The following is a 17,212-nucleotide window of genomic DNA, read 5'->3' on the forward strand; positions in this document are numbered from 1 at the left end:
GACCAGCAATAGGAGGAAAAATGCAAAAGCATATATCCGTTCCAGCAATGCATTAATACTTCACTGTTGAGTGAACTAGATAAGGTAAAGTTATAAGTTGGAAAGCCCAAACAGTGAAAAATACAACGGCAACTAATAAGTTCTTTCTTAAAATTCTACTCGCTCTATTTAATTACAAACAGAAGTATAACAGAAAAGCAATGAAAATAAAACTATGTCATGCCTTAATTAGTTCAAACCTTCCAGCTAAAAGATCTCAATATTGCTTGCAAAAGAGTTCGTCTGAGATGTAAATTGTCTCGAAGGTCGCCCTGTAATGTTTTAGAACCAGAAAGCATATTGGAAAAGTTAGTTTTGTTTCCTTAGCCCATGGCTCAAAAAATTAGAATTCCTCTAAAGCAAAATAGAATTTTAACCACATGAGACGGGAAGAAATTAAGATTATACCCAGAATCTTGACTATAAGCTAGACCAAGCTATATTCCAATTGGACTTGAATCCACGAAAAAACAACTAATGCAATGAATAACAACCAAGAAACAAAGCCAAAAAAAGGTGCAAACAATATCTAAAATGAAACAAAAATATTTAAAGAAAAAGAAAAACAATTTACTTGAGGGCCCTTCCTCGAAAAGTAGCATGCAATGAAGTATAAAACAGACCTGCAATCAAAAAATTGCAATTAGATAAGATATTTATATTACAATCCATCCGGTACATATCAATATTTTGAGTTCTCCAATGCAAACAAAATTGAAAACTAGGAAGGTATTTATATTATAATATAACCAGTACCTGCAATCACAAAGTTAATTACAAGTTATTTCTCAACTTCAGAGAACGTTTTACCGCCAATACTTTTTAAACAAGGAATTCCAGAAAAAGTATAGATTTTACTATAAACAAATAGATATTATTAAGAAGGGAGAAGTAAATTATGAACAAAAAGATAAAGCATTCTCCAATTAAAAAATTAGCAAATATAGAAGCAACAAACCAAAGAACATGCACATAGATAAAATAGCAGGAAAATCCCTCTACAGTGCCAATCCAGACACCCTTCTAAAGAAAGCGAAAATGAATTAAAATCTATTATTTTTCTATTGTTGCAGAATTGTACAACTCTCCCCCGTTTTATAGTGCAAGAGTCTAACAAAAAAATGAAAGAAAAGTTTATAGATTTGTTCCAGTTGCTTGGTACTGAAGACATTTTTGGTGGAAAAATTATTTCCTGGTTTTTCTTCTTCATTCTTTTCGGCTGGTCCTAAACAGAAGGTTGACATCCATGGGCCCGGTTGCTAAACTTGGGCTTATAATCTACTAGTTTTCCATGTATCTTCCAACAGGTTACCTTAGCATGTCCCTTTTTCTTGCAATATCCACACTAGGTCCGATTCTTTTGCTGTCTAAAACCTGTTTTAGGAACTGTCTCTTTTCTACTTAGGGCTGAAATTCCAGGCCAGCAAGCCCATTTAACTCTCCTTCAGCAGTTAGCCAACCAACAATAGTATTTGACCTTTTCACTTACTTCAACATCACATTTTGCCTGTTTTCTTCATGCCTCACCTCTGTAAATATAGATCGAGCAGAAGCAGCTGTCGACAACTAAGAATTCTTCCCCAGACATCATCAAGCTCGTGGTTGAGACTGACCAAAAATTCATATACTCTTTCATTTTCCAGCTTTCTCTTGTAACGGATGTTTTCCCCGGAGCTCTCTAACCCTTCTTTGATGCACAGATCTAATCCTCACCAAAAAAACATCACAACAAATAATATTCTATGACCTCTTATTCTCCTCACTTCATCTGCCAAAGTTTGGTTTTTTATTTCGAAGATTAGTGACAAGTTTTCCATGTTCGCGTATTTTTCATGCACGGCATCCTAAACTTCTTTGTTCATCGACAGGAACACGTGCATTTGCCTAATTGATGGTTTCATCGAGTTCACAAGCCAATTGATTACCATGGAGTTTTCAGACTTCCATTTCAGCATAGTGGCTGAATTTGAATTGGTCGATTTTATTACTTCTCCGATGAGGTACCCCAATCATCCTTTACCATCAAGTATGAGTTTAATTGATTCTGCCCATTCTCGAAAGTTTTCCAAATTTAACTTCGCCACCGAGAGTTGGAACGAGGAGCCTTCTGACTGTTAGAACTCATGGTGGAGTAGACCTCTTCTTCTTCTTCAGAGGTAATCGATCCTCTGTTGTCAATCTCTTACATTGAGGGCTAGGTTAGATGAATTCGAGCTCTGATACCACAAAAACAGAATTGAAATCTGTAATTTTTCTATTGTAGTAAAATTATATAACTTTCCCACATTTTGTTAGTACAAGAGTCTACCAAAAATTGGAAAGGAATCAAGTAATTGATTTTCACACCTAATCAATAATATATAATACACTTAATTAGTCACTAAAATCAATCATCAATTATCTATCATTAAATGTTGTAAAGAATTAAGAAAAAATACTGAATATTTCTTACTTTTATATTGAAATGAGAGTAGAGATATGTATACATGTAAATTGATTCATATATGGTAATCAATATAAATCACTCTATTAATTTATTTCCTAATTAATTTAATACATTTGGAAACATAATCACCCTATTATGTATAAAGATATTTTATAATATTCTAGCACTCCCCCTAAGCTGGAGCATAGATATTAATCATGTCCACCTTATGCCGAATATACTCAATTCGCGTTCCATTCCGAGACTTTATGAATATATCACCAAGTTGTTCTCCTATTTTCACATAACTAGTAAATATAAAGTTTTCTTAAATTTTCTCTTAGATTAAATGTCAATCAATCTCGATATGTTTGGTTCTCTCATGATACACAGTATTTGATGCAATATGAAGGGCAGCCTGATTATTGCACCAGAGTTTTACAGGAGATGTAAGCTGTATCCATAAGACTTCACATGTGAATTGGGTCATAACTCTATATTCAGACTTTGCGCTTGAGAAAGATAGAACTATTTGTTTCTTACTTTTTCCTTATACGAGATTCCCACCAACAAAAACACAATATTCCGTACTAGAGCTTCCATCAATATTAGATCCAGCCCAATCAGTATCTGTACAACATTCAATGTGAGTATATTCATGATTTCTAAAGATTATGCCAAGTCACATGACACTTTTTAAGTAACACAAAATCTGTTCCACAACTTTTCAATAGGTGCAGACATAAATTGACTTCCAATACTAACATGATATGCAATACTTGTACGAGTCACATTGAGATAATTCAATTTCTCATCTAGCAGCTTGTATTTCTCTAGATCATCAAAGGAATAACCATTTCTTTTGTAAGATGTATATTTAGTACCATTGGTGTATTGCATGACTTAGCTCACAGCTTTTATATTTTTGCACATAGATCAAATACATACTTCCTCTTAGACAACAAAATTTTTTTCTTCCTTCTAGTTACTTCCACCCCCCAAAAAGTATTTTAACTGTACTAACTCTTTAGTATTAAACTTGGTCTGTAAGAATGACTTGAAAGAGGATATTCCTGCATGGTCATCTTCTGTAATCATAATATCATCAACATAAACAACAAGAAGTATAGTATCAGTTGTTGATTGTCTGTAAAAAACTGAATGATCACACTTGATCTTCTTCAATACGAACTCAAAGATTACCTCATTAAATTAGTCAAACCACATATGGGAACTCTATTTCAAACCATATAAGGATTTCTTCAAATGACAAACTTTCTCGTACTCTCCCTAAACAACAACTGAAGATGGTTATTTCATGTACACTTCTTCTAAAAGATCGAATAAATGCATTTTTAATGTTCATTTGGTGAAAGAGTCAGTTTCGGGAGACTGTAATGAATATGAATAAACAAACAGAAGTAAGTTTGGCTACTGGAGATAATGTATCAGCATAGTTCACCTCATAAATTTGAGCATAACCTTCTGCTACTAATCAAGTTTTAGGTCTCGCTACAGAGTAATCTGAATTCACTTTGACTGCAAATACCCATTTGCACTCTACAGCTTTTATTCCTTTGAGTAAATCCATCAGATCTCATGTATGATTATCATCAAAAATATTTATCTCCTCCAGTATGACATTACGCCAACCAAGGTGATTCAGAGTCTCCTTAACTGTCTTTGGTATATAAGTGGAATCTATAAAAACAATTAAAAAACTAAACGAATGAAACAAGTGATCATATGAAATGCAATTAGCAATGGGATAAGTAGAATGAGGAAATGTGCACTAACGTATATCTCTACGAAAATTGATGGGAATATCAAGATCATGAATGGTAGGATCAGATGATGAAAAAACTGGTGCAGAACATGTATCATTAGTCTGTTATCTTCTAAAATAAACATAAATAATTGGCGGTGTCTCTTGAGTTGAAAGCACACCATCATCAGTTTGTTCAGGAGGCACATAAAAAGAAATATCATTACCTAATTGCTCCGTAGTGGTATTGTGTTGCAATCTATAAATGAGTCGTTCATCGTCCTTTACCTGATCTGTAGAACTAAATTGTGAAGAGAAGAATGGTATATTCTTTGAAAATACTACATCGGCTGATACTACATATTAATTAAGGTCTAAAGAGTAAAAAATCGATATCCCTTTTGCAAGCGAAAATAACCCAAAAAAACACACCTCATACTTCATATTCAGAAAACTGTCTTCCCGACCAATTAGTTACAGAACCTAATATAAAAACGAAGACATGACTCTGTCCCTAAAGGCTAACCAAATGAATTGAGGATTCAAGAAATGAAAATTCTGCAACTCATTTTCCTAAATAATGTTACTAAAGTTCCTTAAAAATTGCAATAAAGTTGTTGCCTCCAATTTGTCAACGAGACTTCTACAAACTTCCTTACCCCAACCCGATACACAAAGAAAGAAAATGAAGGCCATAAATATATAAGAGAATGTTAGAAACCTTTGAAATGGGTTCTAATCTTTAAAAAAAAAAAAGAGAATAATAAAATAGAGAAAAATGTGAGAAAAAAAACTTTAAATGTATATAATTCTAATTTTATTCGATGATTACAAGCATAGAGATTGAGCCTCTTATAAGTTTTAATACAATAAAGTCAAACGATCTCTTTGGTCAGAATTGCGCAGCTGTTTCATGTTACAACGGCGGTTGCGAGAAGATGGTAACAGTTAGAGTTGGAAACCCTAACCCTAATTTATAAACAAAAGGACTATTTTTCCCTTTTCTATTAATTTTCCTTCTTACCTTTAAGTGATACCCGAACAATACCCTCTCCTTGCGGGTCAACCTTGTCCTCAAGGTTGAGATGTGAAAACTGTTTTATGTAGATACTCATAATCTTCCCACTTACATTCTTCAGCTAGAACTCCTTTTAGTGTTTCCAATTTTAAAGGTTGTAACTTGAGTATCATGTATCTTTGTCTACAAAATACTTATTATTAGGACCCAGCTATGACATATAAGTTTGAAGGAGCCTTAATTTAGCCAAAATTAATTTGTAATATTTATGGCAAAAATTAAATAATGAGGGTAACTTTGAAATATGAGGGCAGAATTTGAAATTAAGGAAGTAGTGGGGATAGAATTTAAATTTGACAAAATAGTGGGACAGAATTTGAATTTAAGAAATAGTAGGTAGAATTTGAATTTTAGAAAATAGTGAGGACAGAATTTGTAATTAAGAAAATAGCAGAGCAGAATTTTTAATTAGTAGAATAGCGGGCAGAGTTGAATATTAGAGAAGGAAAGAAGATTCTAGAAGAGAGAGGAAAGACGGAGTTAGAGGAAAGAGATTGTAGAGAGAGAGACTATTAGAGCGAGAAAAGAGAAGGAAAATAGAGAGTGTGTGTTTTAGAGAGAGAAAAATAGAGAGAGAATGGGAAACTTGTAGAGATACCAAGGAAGTGAAGCACAAAAAAAAGAGAGAGAAAGTGAGACTCATAGAGAGAAAGACTCTTAGAGAGAGAAAGATAGGAAAATATAGAGAGAGTTTTAAAGGGAAAAATAGAGTGAGAAAGGGAGACTTGTAGAGAGAGAGATACCAGGAGAGAAAAGAAGAGATAGAGAGAGAAGAACAGAGAAAATTTAGACAAAGAAGGATTGTTAGAGAGAAAGAAGGAGAAATATATAGAGAGAGAGACATAAAGATATCGGGATACAAAAAGAACGAAGACAGAGAAAAAAGAGAGAAGAGAGTTTATAGAGAGAAGAACATAGACAGTTTAGAGAAAGAAAGATTGTTAGAGAGAGAAAGAGGGAGAAATAGAGAGATAAATATTGGGAGAGAGACAAACAGAGATAGAGAGAGAAGAAAGGAGAGAGTTTGGAGAGAAAAGAACTAGGTTGAACGGGTCAGTCTAAACCGGGTCGGTTCCATTCATTTAATACCTTGAACTGCTTAGACCAATTTTAGGGTTTCTTTCAGCCTTCGGAACCCATTTTCTTCTTTCTTCTTTTTTGGGCGCTGCAAAGGGCAAAAATAGAAATCCCAGACCCCTGGCCATCACCTCCTCCCATTGGGATCTAGTATGCAGCTATGATACCACTTTGTCATAAACATTTGACATGCGTTCTGATCTGAAGAATAAAAAAAGAGAGAGAGAGAGAGGAGAGAACTCAGAGGTGAATAATTCTGATTTTATTCCATGATTACAAGACATAAAGATTGAGTCTTTCATATGTTTTAATATAATAAAATCAAACAAACTCTTTGGTCAGGATTGCACAACTGTTTCATGTCGCAACAGCGACTATAGGATGATGGTAATGGTTAGGGTTGGAAACCCTAATCCTAATTTATAAACAAAAAGATTATTTTGCCCTTTTCTATGAATTTCTTTTTTTACCATTAACCGGTACCCTAACAGAGAACTCCTCGAAAAGAAAATATCTTAGTCTCAAAAAAGTGGGGCCATAAAATATAAACCATAAATTACCATTACCTCTAACATTCAACAACACAAGAAGAACACCCCTCAACAGTGTCACTAGATTCGTTGGCCTACCATCCCATATAACCAACAAACTGCTATAGGGACCACAAGAAGGAGAAACAACCACCCCTTAATTTTTATTTAATCTCAGGAGAAATCGAAAATTCTTTTTCTATCCAAATTTTCTTTATACCATTTTGCATCACCTTGACAGCTACAAGCAAGTTCAATGGCAAAAATTTATGATATGTTTTCTTACTCGAATAGAACTCTTTGGTTACATTTCAAATTTAGTGTATCGTCCCGTACAACAAGAGATTCTCAATCACAACATGACCAAATTGTCCTCGATCTTCCAAGTTCGGAATTTCGATTCTTTGGTGCTCAGTCAAGTGACTTCTCCAACGAGATATTCTTCTTTTCCTCTTCTGCATATAACATTTTGACTAATTGAGACCACTAAATATAATTGCTTCCCTTAGCTTTTAACTGGTGATCAGAATTTGAGTAGCTTCCAATTATGGTTGTTTGATGAAAATAATTTCATTAGAATGTAGATGTAACTTAAGAGAAATCACTGATTCTCGCTATGGTCATTTCATATTTGGTCAACACTGAGAGAAGGAAAAAAAGGTTTTTTAGGGTTCAGAGATCTTACTTTAATACCATGAAAATTTATAATTAAGTTTTATATTTACTAAATTTTCATTCATGATACTTAATTTGCAATAATTGGATATATATATAGAAAAAGATTAAAGAGAATTTTAATAAAAACTAAATACAAATCAATTTCATAAAAGGAAAAAAAAATTTACAGTTATAAAAATCAACTATGATTCTACTCTATAGAGAAATTTCTCTGAAAATAACAATTTGTATGGTAATTGAACTTCTACATTTGTATGGTAATTGAACTTCTACAAGAAGTACGATTCCAACAGTTTCATATCTTATTAGGAGTAATATTCTTAATTTTATTATATTTAATATTTCTTAATTTAATTCTATTTAGTAAAAGTAACCAACAAAGCATTATAAATATCTCTACAATTTCACTTCTTGACAGCATTTAATTATTTAACAATCAAAGAAGTTCTAGGTGTAATTTCTAGATTTTTATCCCCAAATCCCAAATTGTATATGTCAATCCTATTTGTCCTACATCTTATACCATGAACACCGAGTCATTAAGTTACCACCTTGTCATAGCAAAGTTTAATTTAAAATAAAGCTACTTACATTGATGGCATCCTTTTAAATAACCGAAGGTCCCACACATCTTGAGGCACAAGATAAGAATTTATTTGATCCTACAAGTTTCCAAAAAAAACTGTAGTTAAAAAATAAACCTTAATTTAATTTTAAAGATAATATCCTGTAGAAATCCTTACAAAAAGACAACAGTAAGATCAGTACAACGAGCATAAGACAGTTTTTTAGAGTAAATTGCACTCACAATCGAAATAATGTAACCAAGCAGCTCCAAAGCAGCATCCACCTGGACAAATGCATTAAAATGAAGACCATTGGCATGGTTAAAAATTCGCAAAGAAGTTCCATGTTGATACAAATCTTAGACAAATTCCACTTACAATATAAATATATTGTTATATGTTCCATTTTCTTTTATGCTTACATTTTTCCCTCAATAAAATATATTGTTATACGGCAGGTAAAACAAAATATTTATGGACATGGAACTTCTACGCTGTGCTTCTTTAAACATGTCATACCGGTTAAGAAGACCACTCTAGCTTGTGGCTTAAAGTATAAAAAATTTTAGCGAAGATCCACCTTTTTCTAATCAAACCAACCATCATAATATCACTAGTTTCGAAAGCAACCCCTCAAAAGGGGAATAAAAAAGTCCCTATTGATATTACCATTTGATATAAATCATACAGGTGCTATATGTTCAACAGAGCGAATAAACAGCTATCTTGTGGACAATCCTGGTTTTAATTTTTTATAAAAAAGATATGTTATTAAGAAGTACATAACCAGGTTTTACTGATTTACTTCACAAAGAAAAAATAAGCAAGGGATCTGAGGGCACGTTATTGACAGAAATGAAGGAGATGGGGGTCTGGCAGAGGTTGATGCTGTGCGCAGAGATTGCTTGAGAGATGAGATTGCTTCCGCGATGCAGATGGAGAAGATTAGCTGGAGACAAAAATCTAGGGCTAAATGGGTGCTGGAGGGGGGTCAAAACACCAGATATTTTCATTGTTTAGCTAGTAACCATAGGCGTAATAATTATGTGGCTAGCTAAAGATTGGAGATAGGATCGTAGAAGCAATAAGGAGCTGAAAAGAGAAGTCAAGGAGTACTTTGCTCACCTATATGAGGAAGGAGAATAGAGACTGAACCTGGATGGACTGGTATTTCCTAGTCTGGATGAGCTGTCTAAGGCTGACCTGGAGAGTACCTTCTCCAAAGATGAGATTCTGGAAGGTCTTCAAGCCTGCAATAAAGATACAGCATCGGGTCCGGATGGATTCAATATGGGCTTTCTGTTTGAATTCTGGGATGTGATTAAGGCAGGTATAAAGGCTGTGTTTGAAGAATTTCATGATTTAGAGAGGTTTGTCAAGTCTTTAAATTCAACTTTCATTGTTCTCGTTGCCAAGGTTGAAGGGGCTTCAAACATTAAAGAACTTAGACCAATTAGCCTTATCGGGAGTGTGTATAAGTTGATAGCCAAAGTCCTTGTGATAAGAATGGCTAGAGTGCTTGGTAAGGTTGCCGACAAATGTCAACATGCTTTTGTTGAAGGCAAACATATTATGGATGCAGATTTAATTGCAAATAAAGTGCTGCATAATATTGTTAGTAGCAAAAGGGATGGGGTCCTTTGCAAATTGGATATGGAGAGGCATACAATCATGTTAATTGGAGCTTTGTTGATTATATGCTTTTGAGGCTTGGTTTTGGGATGAGGCAGAGACAGTGGATGAAGTGGTGCATTTCAACAACTTTGTTTGCGGTAATGATCAATGAGGAATCCTCTACTCTTTTTCAAGCTTCCCGGGTCTTAAACAAGGTGACCCGTTATCCCCACTACTATTTATTATAGTGATGGAAGGGCTTAACAGAATGTTGATAAAAGCTAGAGAGCTTATTTTGTTCAAAGGAGTGAGTGTTGGGAGGGGGGATAAAAAAGAGGAGCTGACACACTTGTTTTTTAAGAATGATGTTTTAATTTTCTGTGAAACAGATAAAAAGGTATTATTGAATCCGAGAAGTGTTTTGATGGGGTTCCAAGCAGTTTCAGGGCTAAGCATTAATTTGGCAAAATCGGAGATGTTTCACCTAGGAATTAAGGTAATTAGGTGGAGCTGGCAAAGGTCATGAGATACAAGGAATCTAATCTGCCTATTAAATATTTGGGGATGCTATTGGGTACTAACTTCAGAGATAAACTGACCTGGGAACCTGTTTTGAGTAAAATGCAACACCAACTAGCGGGTTGGAAGAGAAGTCTGTTGTCCAAGGAGGGGAGGCTCACTTTAATCAAAAGTATCTTGAGCAATCTTTCCATATATTACCTCTCAATCCTCACCATTCCATTCAGTATTGCTAAGCAGCTGGAAGCAATGGAAAATAGGTTTTTGTGTGTGATTTGGAAGAAAAAAGGAAGTATCACCTGGTGGCTTGGAAGAAGTGAAGTCGTCGGTAAACCATGGGTTTTGGGGATCAGATCTTTGGAGGAGTTTAATTAGGCTTTACAGGGGAAGTGGTTGTGGAGATTCATGACCGAGGGGGGGGCCTTATGGAGAAGGATCATAGTTGCCAAATTTGGGGTGGATGACAGTGGTTGGTATGCGGGTGGGGCTTTGAGATTCCACATGAGGAGTCTCTAGAAGTGGATTGGGGACAGTAAGGACAGATTTCAGAGGTGTATCGAGTGGAAGGCGGGTAATGGTAATAATATCAGATTCTGGTTGGATCTTTGAATGGGCCCACTGTGTAGACGATTTCTTCATATTTTTGTCACTGCTCAGAACAGAAATGTAAGGTTGGTGAATATTATAGAAGAGATAACAGTGTTGTTGGGGATTGGCAGATTCTGGTTTCTAGAAGGCTGAATGACTGGGAGATTGATGAATGTGAAGTGATGTTGAACACACTATCTCACATTTCCCTTAAAAATGATAGTGATTACCCGCGATGGAATCTTTCAAAGAATGGTTCATTTTCGATTAAATCTTGGTACAAATGGATGGTTAGAGATGATGAAAATGTTGAGCCTTTTCCCTAAAAACAGATCTGGAAAGTTAGAATCCCACCAAGAATTCCCTTTTTTGCTTGGGAAGCCTATAGAGAATGCATTCTTACTGCCGATAAACTAAGGAAGAGGTGGCAGGTGCTGGTTAATGCCTATTATTTATGCAGTAAGGCTGAAGAGAACTGCAACCATTTGTTGTTATGGTGCTCTATGGTTTTCAGGATATGGATTCTAGTTTACAGAGCTTTTGGAATTGATTGGGTTATGGCGGGGTCAGTTAAGGAGGACTTGTTGGCGTGGAAATATTTGCATGGGTGGTATTAGGAGGGCTTTTGATGGTGTTGATAATGTTAAGGATTTTGATATTTTAAAGAATAGATGGTTTAGAACCCTTAAATTTTTTATGTTGGGTCAAACCATTAGAGGACACCGAGGCTTTTGAAACTTTTCTATCTCAGGATGACTAAGTTGTAATTATTGTAAATAGATTGCACCCCCTAGATGCTCATAGTAATATATACATATTTTTTATTTCAAAAAAAATTTAATCAAGTCCTAACTCATAATTTTAGAGAAAATGAACAGTACATGAGTCATCTTTTGTTAATATCTGGTAGCAAAATAGAGTAGCAAAAAAGAAAAAGTCACCTCATTAAATCAACCTGAACCTCCATGTTTCAGAAAAAATGTACCTAAATCATTTTGGAGGAAACTAGTCCTCACAGCCACTCATCTCATAAATCAGTTGCCTCCCAAAGTCTTGAGATTCAAAGAGTCAAATAGAAATACTCTCTATTTATTTCCAAACAAAATAGAAATATTCTCTATATTCTAATCCTAAACTATCCACTACAAATAACCTTGTCTCTAGGATATTTGGGTGTGTGTCATTTGTCCATGTTCATAGTCAAGATCGAGGGAAATTAGATATGAGCACATCCAAATATGCCGTTGTGGGTTATTCTTCAACACCAAAAGGATACAAGTGTTATCACTCTCCATCAATCAAGTTCTATTTCTTGGTGGATGTTACTTTCAATGAACAAGAGTCTATTTCACATCTTATTTTTAGGAGGAGAATTTGAAAATGGAAGATAAGGATAGGGGCAAATATTTAATTGTATTCAACGTAAGCTTGGGAGGTAAAATACCATTAACTTTTGGGAAGATGAGTGGATTGGGAGGGTAACTTAGGGACCAATTTCCAAGAATTTGTCCGGTATCCCTAAGGAAGAATGTGGTGGTGGAGAAGGTCTTCAGAGAGGAGGATGGGATGAGTGATTAGAACTTTAGTTTAGCTAGAAAACTTAACAATTGGGAGGTTGATGAGTTCACTAGGCTCCTTCAATTACTGGCCGATGTGCATCTAGATGCTAATAAGGATAAGGCGGTGTGGAAATCGAAGAAAGACGGTATCTTTTCAGTCAAGTCTTTTTATGACTATTTGGCCAAGAGAGACGAAGATGTTATGAGATTTCCGGCTCTGAAGATTTGGAAAGTGAAAGCGCCTTCGAGATTTTTTTTTTTTTTTCTTTTGCTTGGAAAGCAGGTTGGAAAAGTATCCTCATAATTGATAAGTTGATGAGAAGGTGTTATATTATGGTTAATGGGTGTTACCTTTGCAAGGCACAGGCTTAATCATGCAATCATCCTCTATTTTGGTGTCCGTTAACTTTTTTTTTTTAAATAAAGTGTGAAAATCTATTAACATGGTAGCAAATAATCAAGGGTACCACCCCTATACAAAAGCTTTACAATGTAGTTAGTAAATCAATGACATGCTCAAAATCTTTATCACTAATCATGTCATGCTCTAACAATAAAAATCTAAAATAATGCAACCACTTATCTCTCAAACTATACAAAACATTAGTTTTACCCTCAAAAACTATAGAATCTTTCTCCTTCCATAGAATTCAAAACAAGGATAAAGGAATTAGATTTTCAAACTTTCTTTCTAAATGAATCCTTTCCCAAGCCCACAATGATTTGCATAGTTTGGCGTCCGTTAACTTATGGTATATGAAAAATGGGATATGGTCTTCTACATATCAATTGGGTGATTGGAAGTACAATAAAAAATGAACTTTGGGCTTAGGATGGGATTGGTAAGAATATGAAACTTGTAAAGTTTATTTCATTAACTATTTTTTGGGTTGTGTAGAAAGAAAGGAACAATAGAACATTTAATAGGTGTGCGAGGGATTTGGATAGAATTGGAGATAGATGCATACATACTTTTGGGACTCTAATTTTGGCGCATGATGTATATGAGTGAGATGATTTTGGAAAGATTTTTAATATTTTAACTAATATGTAAATATTTTGTCCAAGGGCGACACCCCCGTGGGGTCTTATATTTAATACACAATCTTTTTATCTTAAAAAAAAAAAAAAGATGGGGGGACGAATCTTTAACTTGATTTGCCATCACTTCTTGTGTCCACTCTAGTTCCCTCAACTTATTTCACTATATCAAATCCAATGTCAGAACCTGCTCCAAACCCATAAAGGAGAGACTCTGCCATTAGAAATTTGAGATTTGGCAAAAGCAAGGTGCTTTAGAGAAAGAAGATGGTCATCCCCAAATCCATGCAAGTACGAGACTCCGACCAAACCCTGAGAATGAGATAACATTTTTTAATATTTCATAATTGGAAGAAGAAACTGAATCTTATGAGCAATAAGGACCAGGACTTTCCACTGTTGTTATGAAAGGGACTAGATAGTGTACAAAAGGGCCTTTATATGCTCTTGCCACACTTCATATCATTTAAAAAAATTTCACCATCTCATAGAGCCCTCCTTGTTATTTTGAACATCATTTCAATCCCACTATCTTATCTGAGGTTGTGCTCAATGAGAAATGGAAATAAGTTATTAATTTGGAGATGAAGGTATTGGAAAACAAAAAATCCTAAACTTGGGAGTTAGTGAATTTGTCGGCGGAAAAGAAATATGTTGGTTATAAATGGATTTATATAGTGAAATATAGAGTAAATGGATCGATAAAAAGATACAAGATAAGACTGGTGGCCAAGGATTATACTCAAACCTATGGAATTTATTACATAAAGAGTTTTGCTTCGGTTGCAAAGATGAATACTATTAGGATATTGTTGTCACTAGCAGCTAATTATAGTAGGGATTGCAGCAGTTATGCCAAGAATGCATTTTTGCATGGAGAATTAGAGGAAAAACTTTATATGGAGGTCCCGCCAGGTTATGAGGGTAAGTTGGCTACTCATACGATGTGTAAGTTGAAGACAGCCTTACATGGACAATCACCATTAAAAAATTGTGCAGGTCATGATGGTTATGGGATATAAAAAAAGCCAAAGGGATCATATTCTGATTAAACACTCACTTTTAGGGGAGTCACGGGTTTTCTAACATACGTTGATAACATAATAGCGATAGAGGATGATGAAAAGAAGAGACAGTTTCTAAGTCAGTGCTTTGCTAAAGAGTTTGAGATCAAGGCATTAGAAGGTTGAAATTTGAAAATAAATAAATAGGACATAGTGGGTTCACTTCTTCCTAAAATCTATGATAAGATCACTAGATTTTAGCCAAAGATCTTATCACCATGAGTTAAGGCTAAAATCTCATCACCATGATTTTAGACTTTCTTAATTACCTATTTATTTAAGTAACAAAAACATTGGAATCTCAAAAGTAAAAAACATTTAAAGCTAATCAATGATAACAAAAGTGTTTAGCACAATTCGTTGGTGTTTGCCATTTTCTGCTTGCTGTCTATGCCTCCCTCTTTCAACATTTTCTTTCATGTTGTTAACTAAAACACTATCCTAAATCCTCCAAGCAAGCATAACATACTGTGTCCAGCAAGCAAAAAAATAAATTTTGTTTTCATGAAGATAATCAACATCTAGAAAGAAAGCACCCAGCAGAACTACCATGAGATAACAAAAAGCATTAGAGGGACCAGTTAAATCGCATAGCTTACATGACAGTAATAGTCATTTGTAATAAACTTACAACTGTGGTTATGTTGCTGAATATTGGCAACCCATGCATTAGACAACTCCATATTGATCGCCAACCCCATTCAAACTACAAAATTTTGTTCAACCATCAAAGATATAAAAGTTCCATTAAAAGATGGTGAATAGAGCATATAAATCGTCCAGTGATAACAAAGAAAGCAAGCAAAGGAAACTTCACTGGATAATAGAAATGGCATATGGTAATCTATCCTCTAAGTAGCAAATTGAAAATCACAAAAATAACAGTGTGAAGCTATCTTCAGAATTGGTAAGAGCTACATGTGCAGAGAAATACAGTAGCCAGACTGACCAAGGATACCCACACTCCTCCCTAGAGGTGAAGTGGGCCAAATCAGCCTACATGCTCTGCCAAGGATTCATCTAGTTAACATTAGCAATGAAGAAAAGTAACAATACAGTAAAGGCTCAAAATTCAACCAATCAAGAGCAGAATACTTCCACGTCAAAGTACCACATGCCAGAAAATCCTGCACAAGACAGAACATAGGAAAAGGGGATGACAAATACCACACTTGACATGAGCGAAGTTCTCAATGAGATTCCCGATGAAGATGCAAAGAAGAGCTCCTGTAGACTCCTTCAAATCCAAGTAAATAAGAGACATCAACTCAATGAAAAAGAGAAAAAGAATCCAAGTTAGAAGTAGTAAACAGGAGCAATAATCACATGTTTCATGCTCAAATAAATTTGCAACATGAATTTGAATTCTTTTCTTGTGCAGAAAAAGGAATCATATCCTATAGTCGAATTAGTAATATCCCAAGTTTAAAGACTGAATACAACAGAGTCCAACAAAATAAGAAAACAAAGAAAAATATGTATTGGCTCCAAATAACACAGACATGACAGAAACAAATCCTGTAATCAGGAAAACAAAAGCAAATTACCTTATGGTCCATAGTAAACCATCATAAGCATGCCCCATATTTGCATCATTTAGAATTCTGCAATATTTGAAACTATCAATTGAACAATTAAGAAATAGCTAAGAAGCACCACTGTTCTTATTCTCATAACTGTGAAATGTTAAGTTTGTTACACGCAGGAAGTAGTGCCATCACTACACACAAAAGTGTAAGGTTACTGCATTAAGTTTGATGCTTTACAGAGCAGGAAAAAAAGATCCTATTAATTTTTTTACCCTTGCTAATCTTTTGCCTCAATTGTTTTTCAGAAAAAAAAAAAGAAAAAGAAGAAGATATGTCATAAGGAAGAGGAGAACACAAACAAGACTAGATATCCTCCAAAGGAACACAAACCAAGGAACAAAGAGCGAGTATATGTACAGAATAGAGAAATAGCAGGCCAACCTCTCACGAAACTGATAAAGAAACATCCTTAGAGTACCCAGTTGTCTTGGCTCAAACACAAGCTAAAAACAGAAAAAATATTATCCTTAATAATCACAAACAAAGATTTGTCGTCCCTAAAGATTCTAGCATTCAGTTCTAATGAAATAACCCACATGAAAGAATTCCAAATCAAATGATCGTTGTTACCATTTAGCTGAAATTGGGACAGCAAATGAAGTAGAGACTCATATTCTTCAATCTCTCATTTATTGAGATTCCTTGTATCACTCATGAACCAACTCCTACTCTCATTTCCTTCGACATAGGCCACCTCAACCTTCATGTTTTTCAATGTAGCTATAGTTTCTCGGAATTGTTTCATGTTTCCTATTTCATTTATGTTTTACTTTCCGACTTTTGATAGCATTAGTATTTTCATGTTAGTATTCTTATTGTAGGAATCCGACTTCTTATACAAGTCCTATTCCTATATAAATTAGTATTTTTGAGAAAATCTCCCTATAAAGTAGAATCACAGTTAATTTCCATAACTGAAATATCTTTTTCTTTTATAAGACTAATTTGTATTTAGTTTTCTACTAATAATGTTTCTAATTTTCTCCTATATACATCCAACTGTTATAAATTAAGTATCATGAACAAAAATTCAATCAACAAAAAATTTAGTTAAAAACTTTGATGGTACCAAAGCAAAAT

General features: G+C 34.5%; 1 protein-coding gene across 12 annotated transcripts in view; it reads right to left on the minus strand.

The window, feature by feature from the left end:
- ATM (Serine/Threonine-kinase ATM-like protein) overlaps positions 1–17,212 on the minus strand; it is a 124,881-nt gene that overhangs the window by 97,051 nt on the left and 10,618 nt on the right. For all 12 annotated transcript variants that reach the window (XR_015816501.1, XR_015816502.1, XR_015816503.1 and 9 more), the window contains exons 11-17: positions 16,091–16,147; positions 15,711–15,780; positions 15,175–15,249; positions 8,401–8,442; positions 8,184–8,254; positions 614–662; positions 240–311 (exon numbers count right to left, since the gene is read on the minus strand). Coding sequence is in view for 8 of the 12 variants with exons in the window: in XM_088211798.1 (XP_088067924.1) it covers positions 240–311; positions 614–662; positions 8,184–8,254; positions 8,401–8,442; positions 15,175–15,249; positions 15,711–15,780; positions 16,091–16,147 (436 nt within the window). In the remaining 4 variants the exon portion in view is untranslated. The remainder of the gene's footprint in view (positions 1–239; positions 312–613; positions 663–8,183; positions 8,255–8,400; positions 8,443–15,174; positions 15,250–15,710; positions 15,781–16,090; positions 16,148–17,212) is intronic.

This window comes from Carica papaya, chromosome 9 (genome assembly GCF_054855325.1).
Source record: "Carica papaya isolate Zhongbai chromosome 9, ASM5485532v1, whole genome shotgun sequence".
Lineage (NCBI taxonomy): Eukaryota > Viridiplantae > Streptophyta > Magnoliopsida > Brassicales > Caricaceae > Carica > Carica papaya.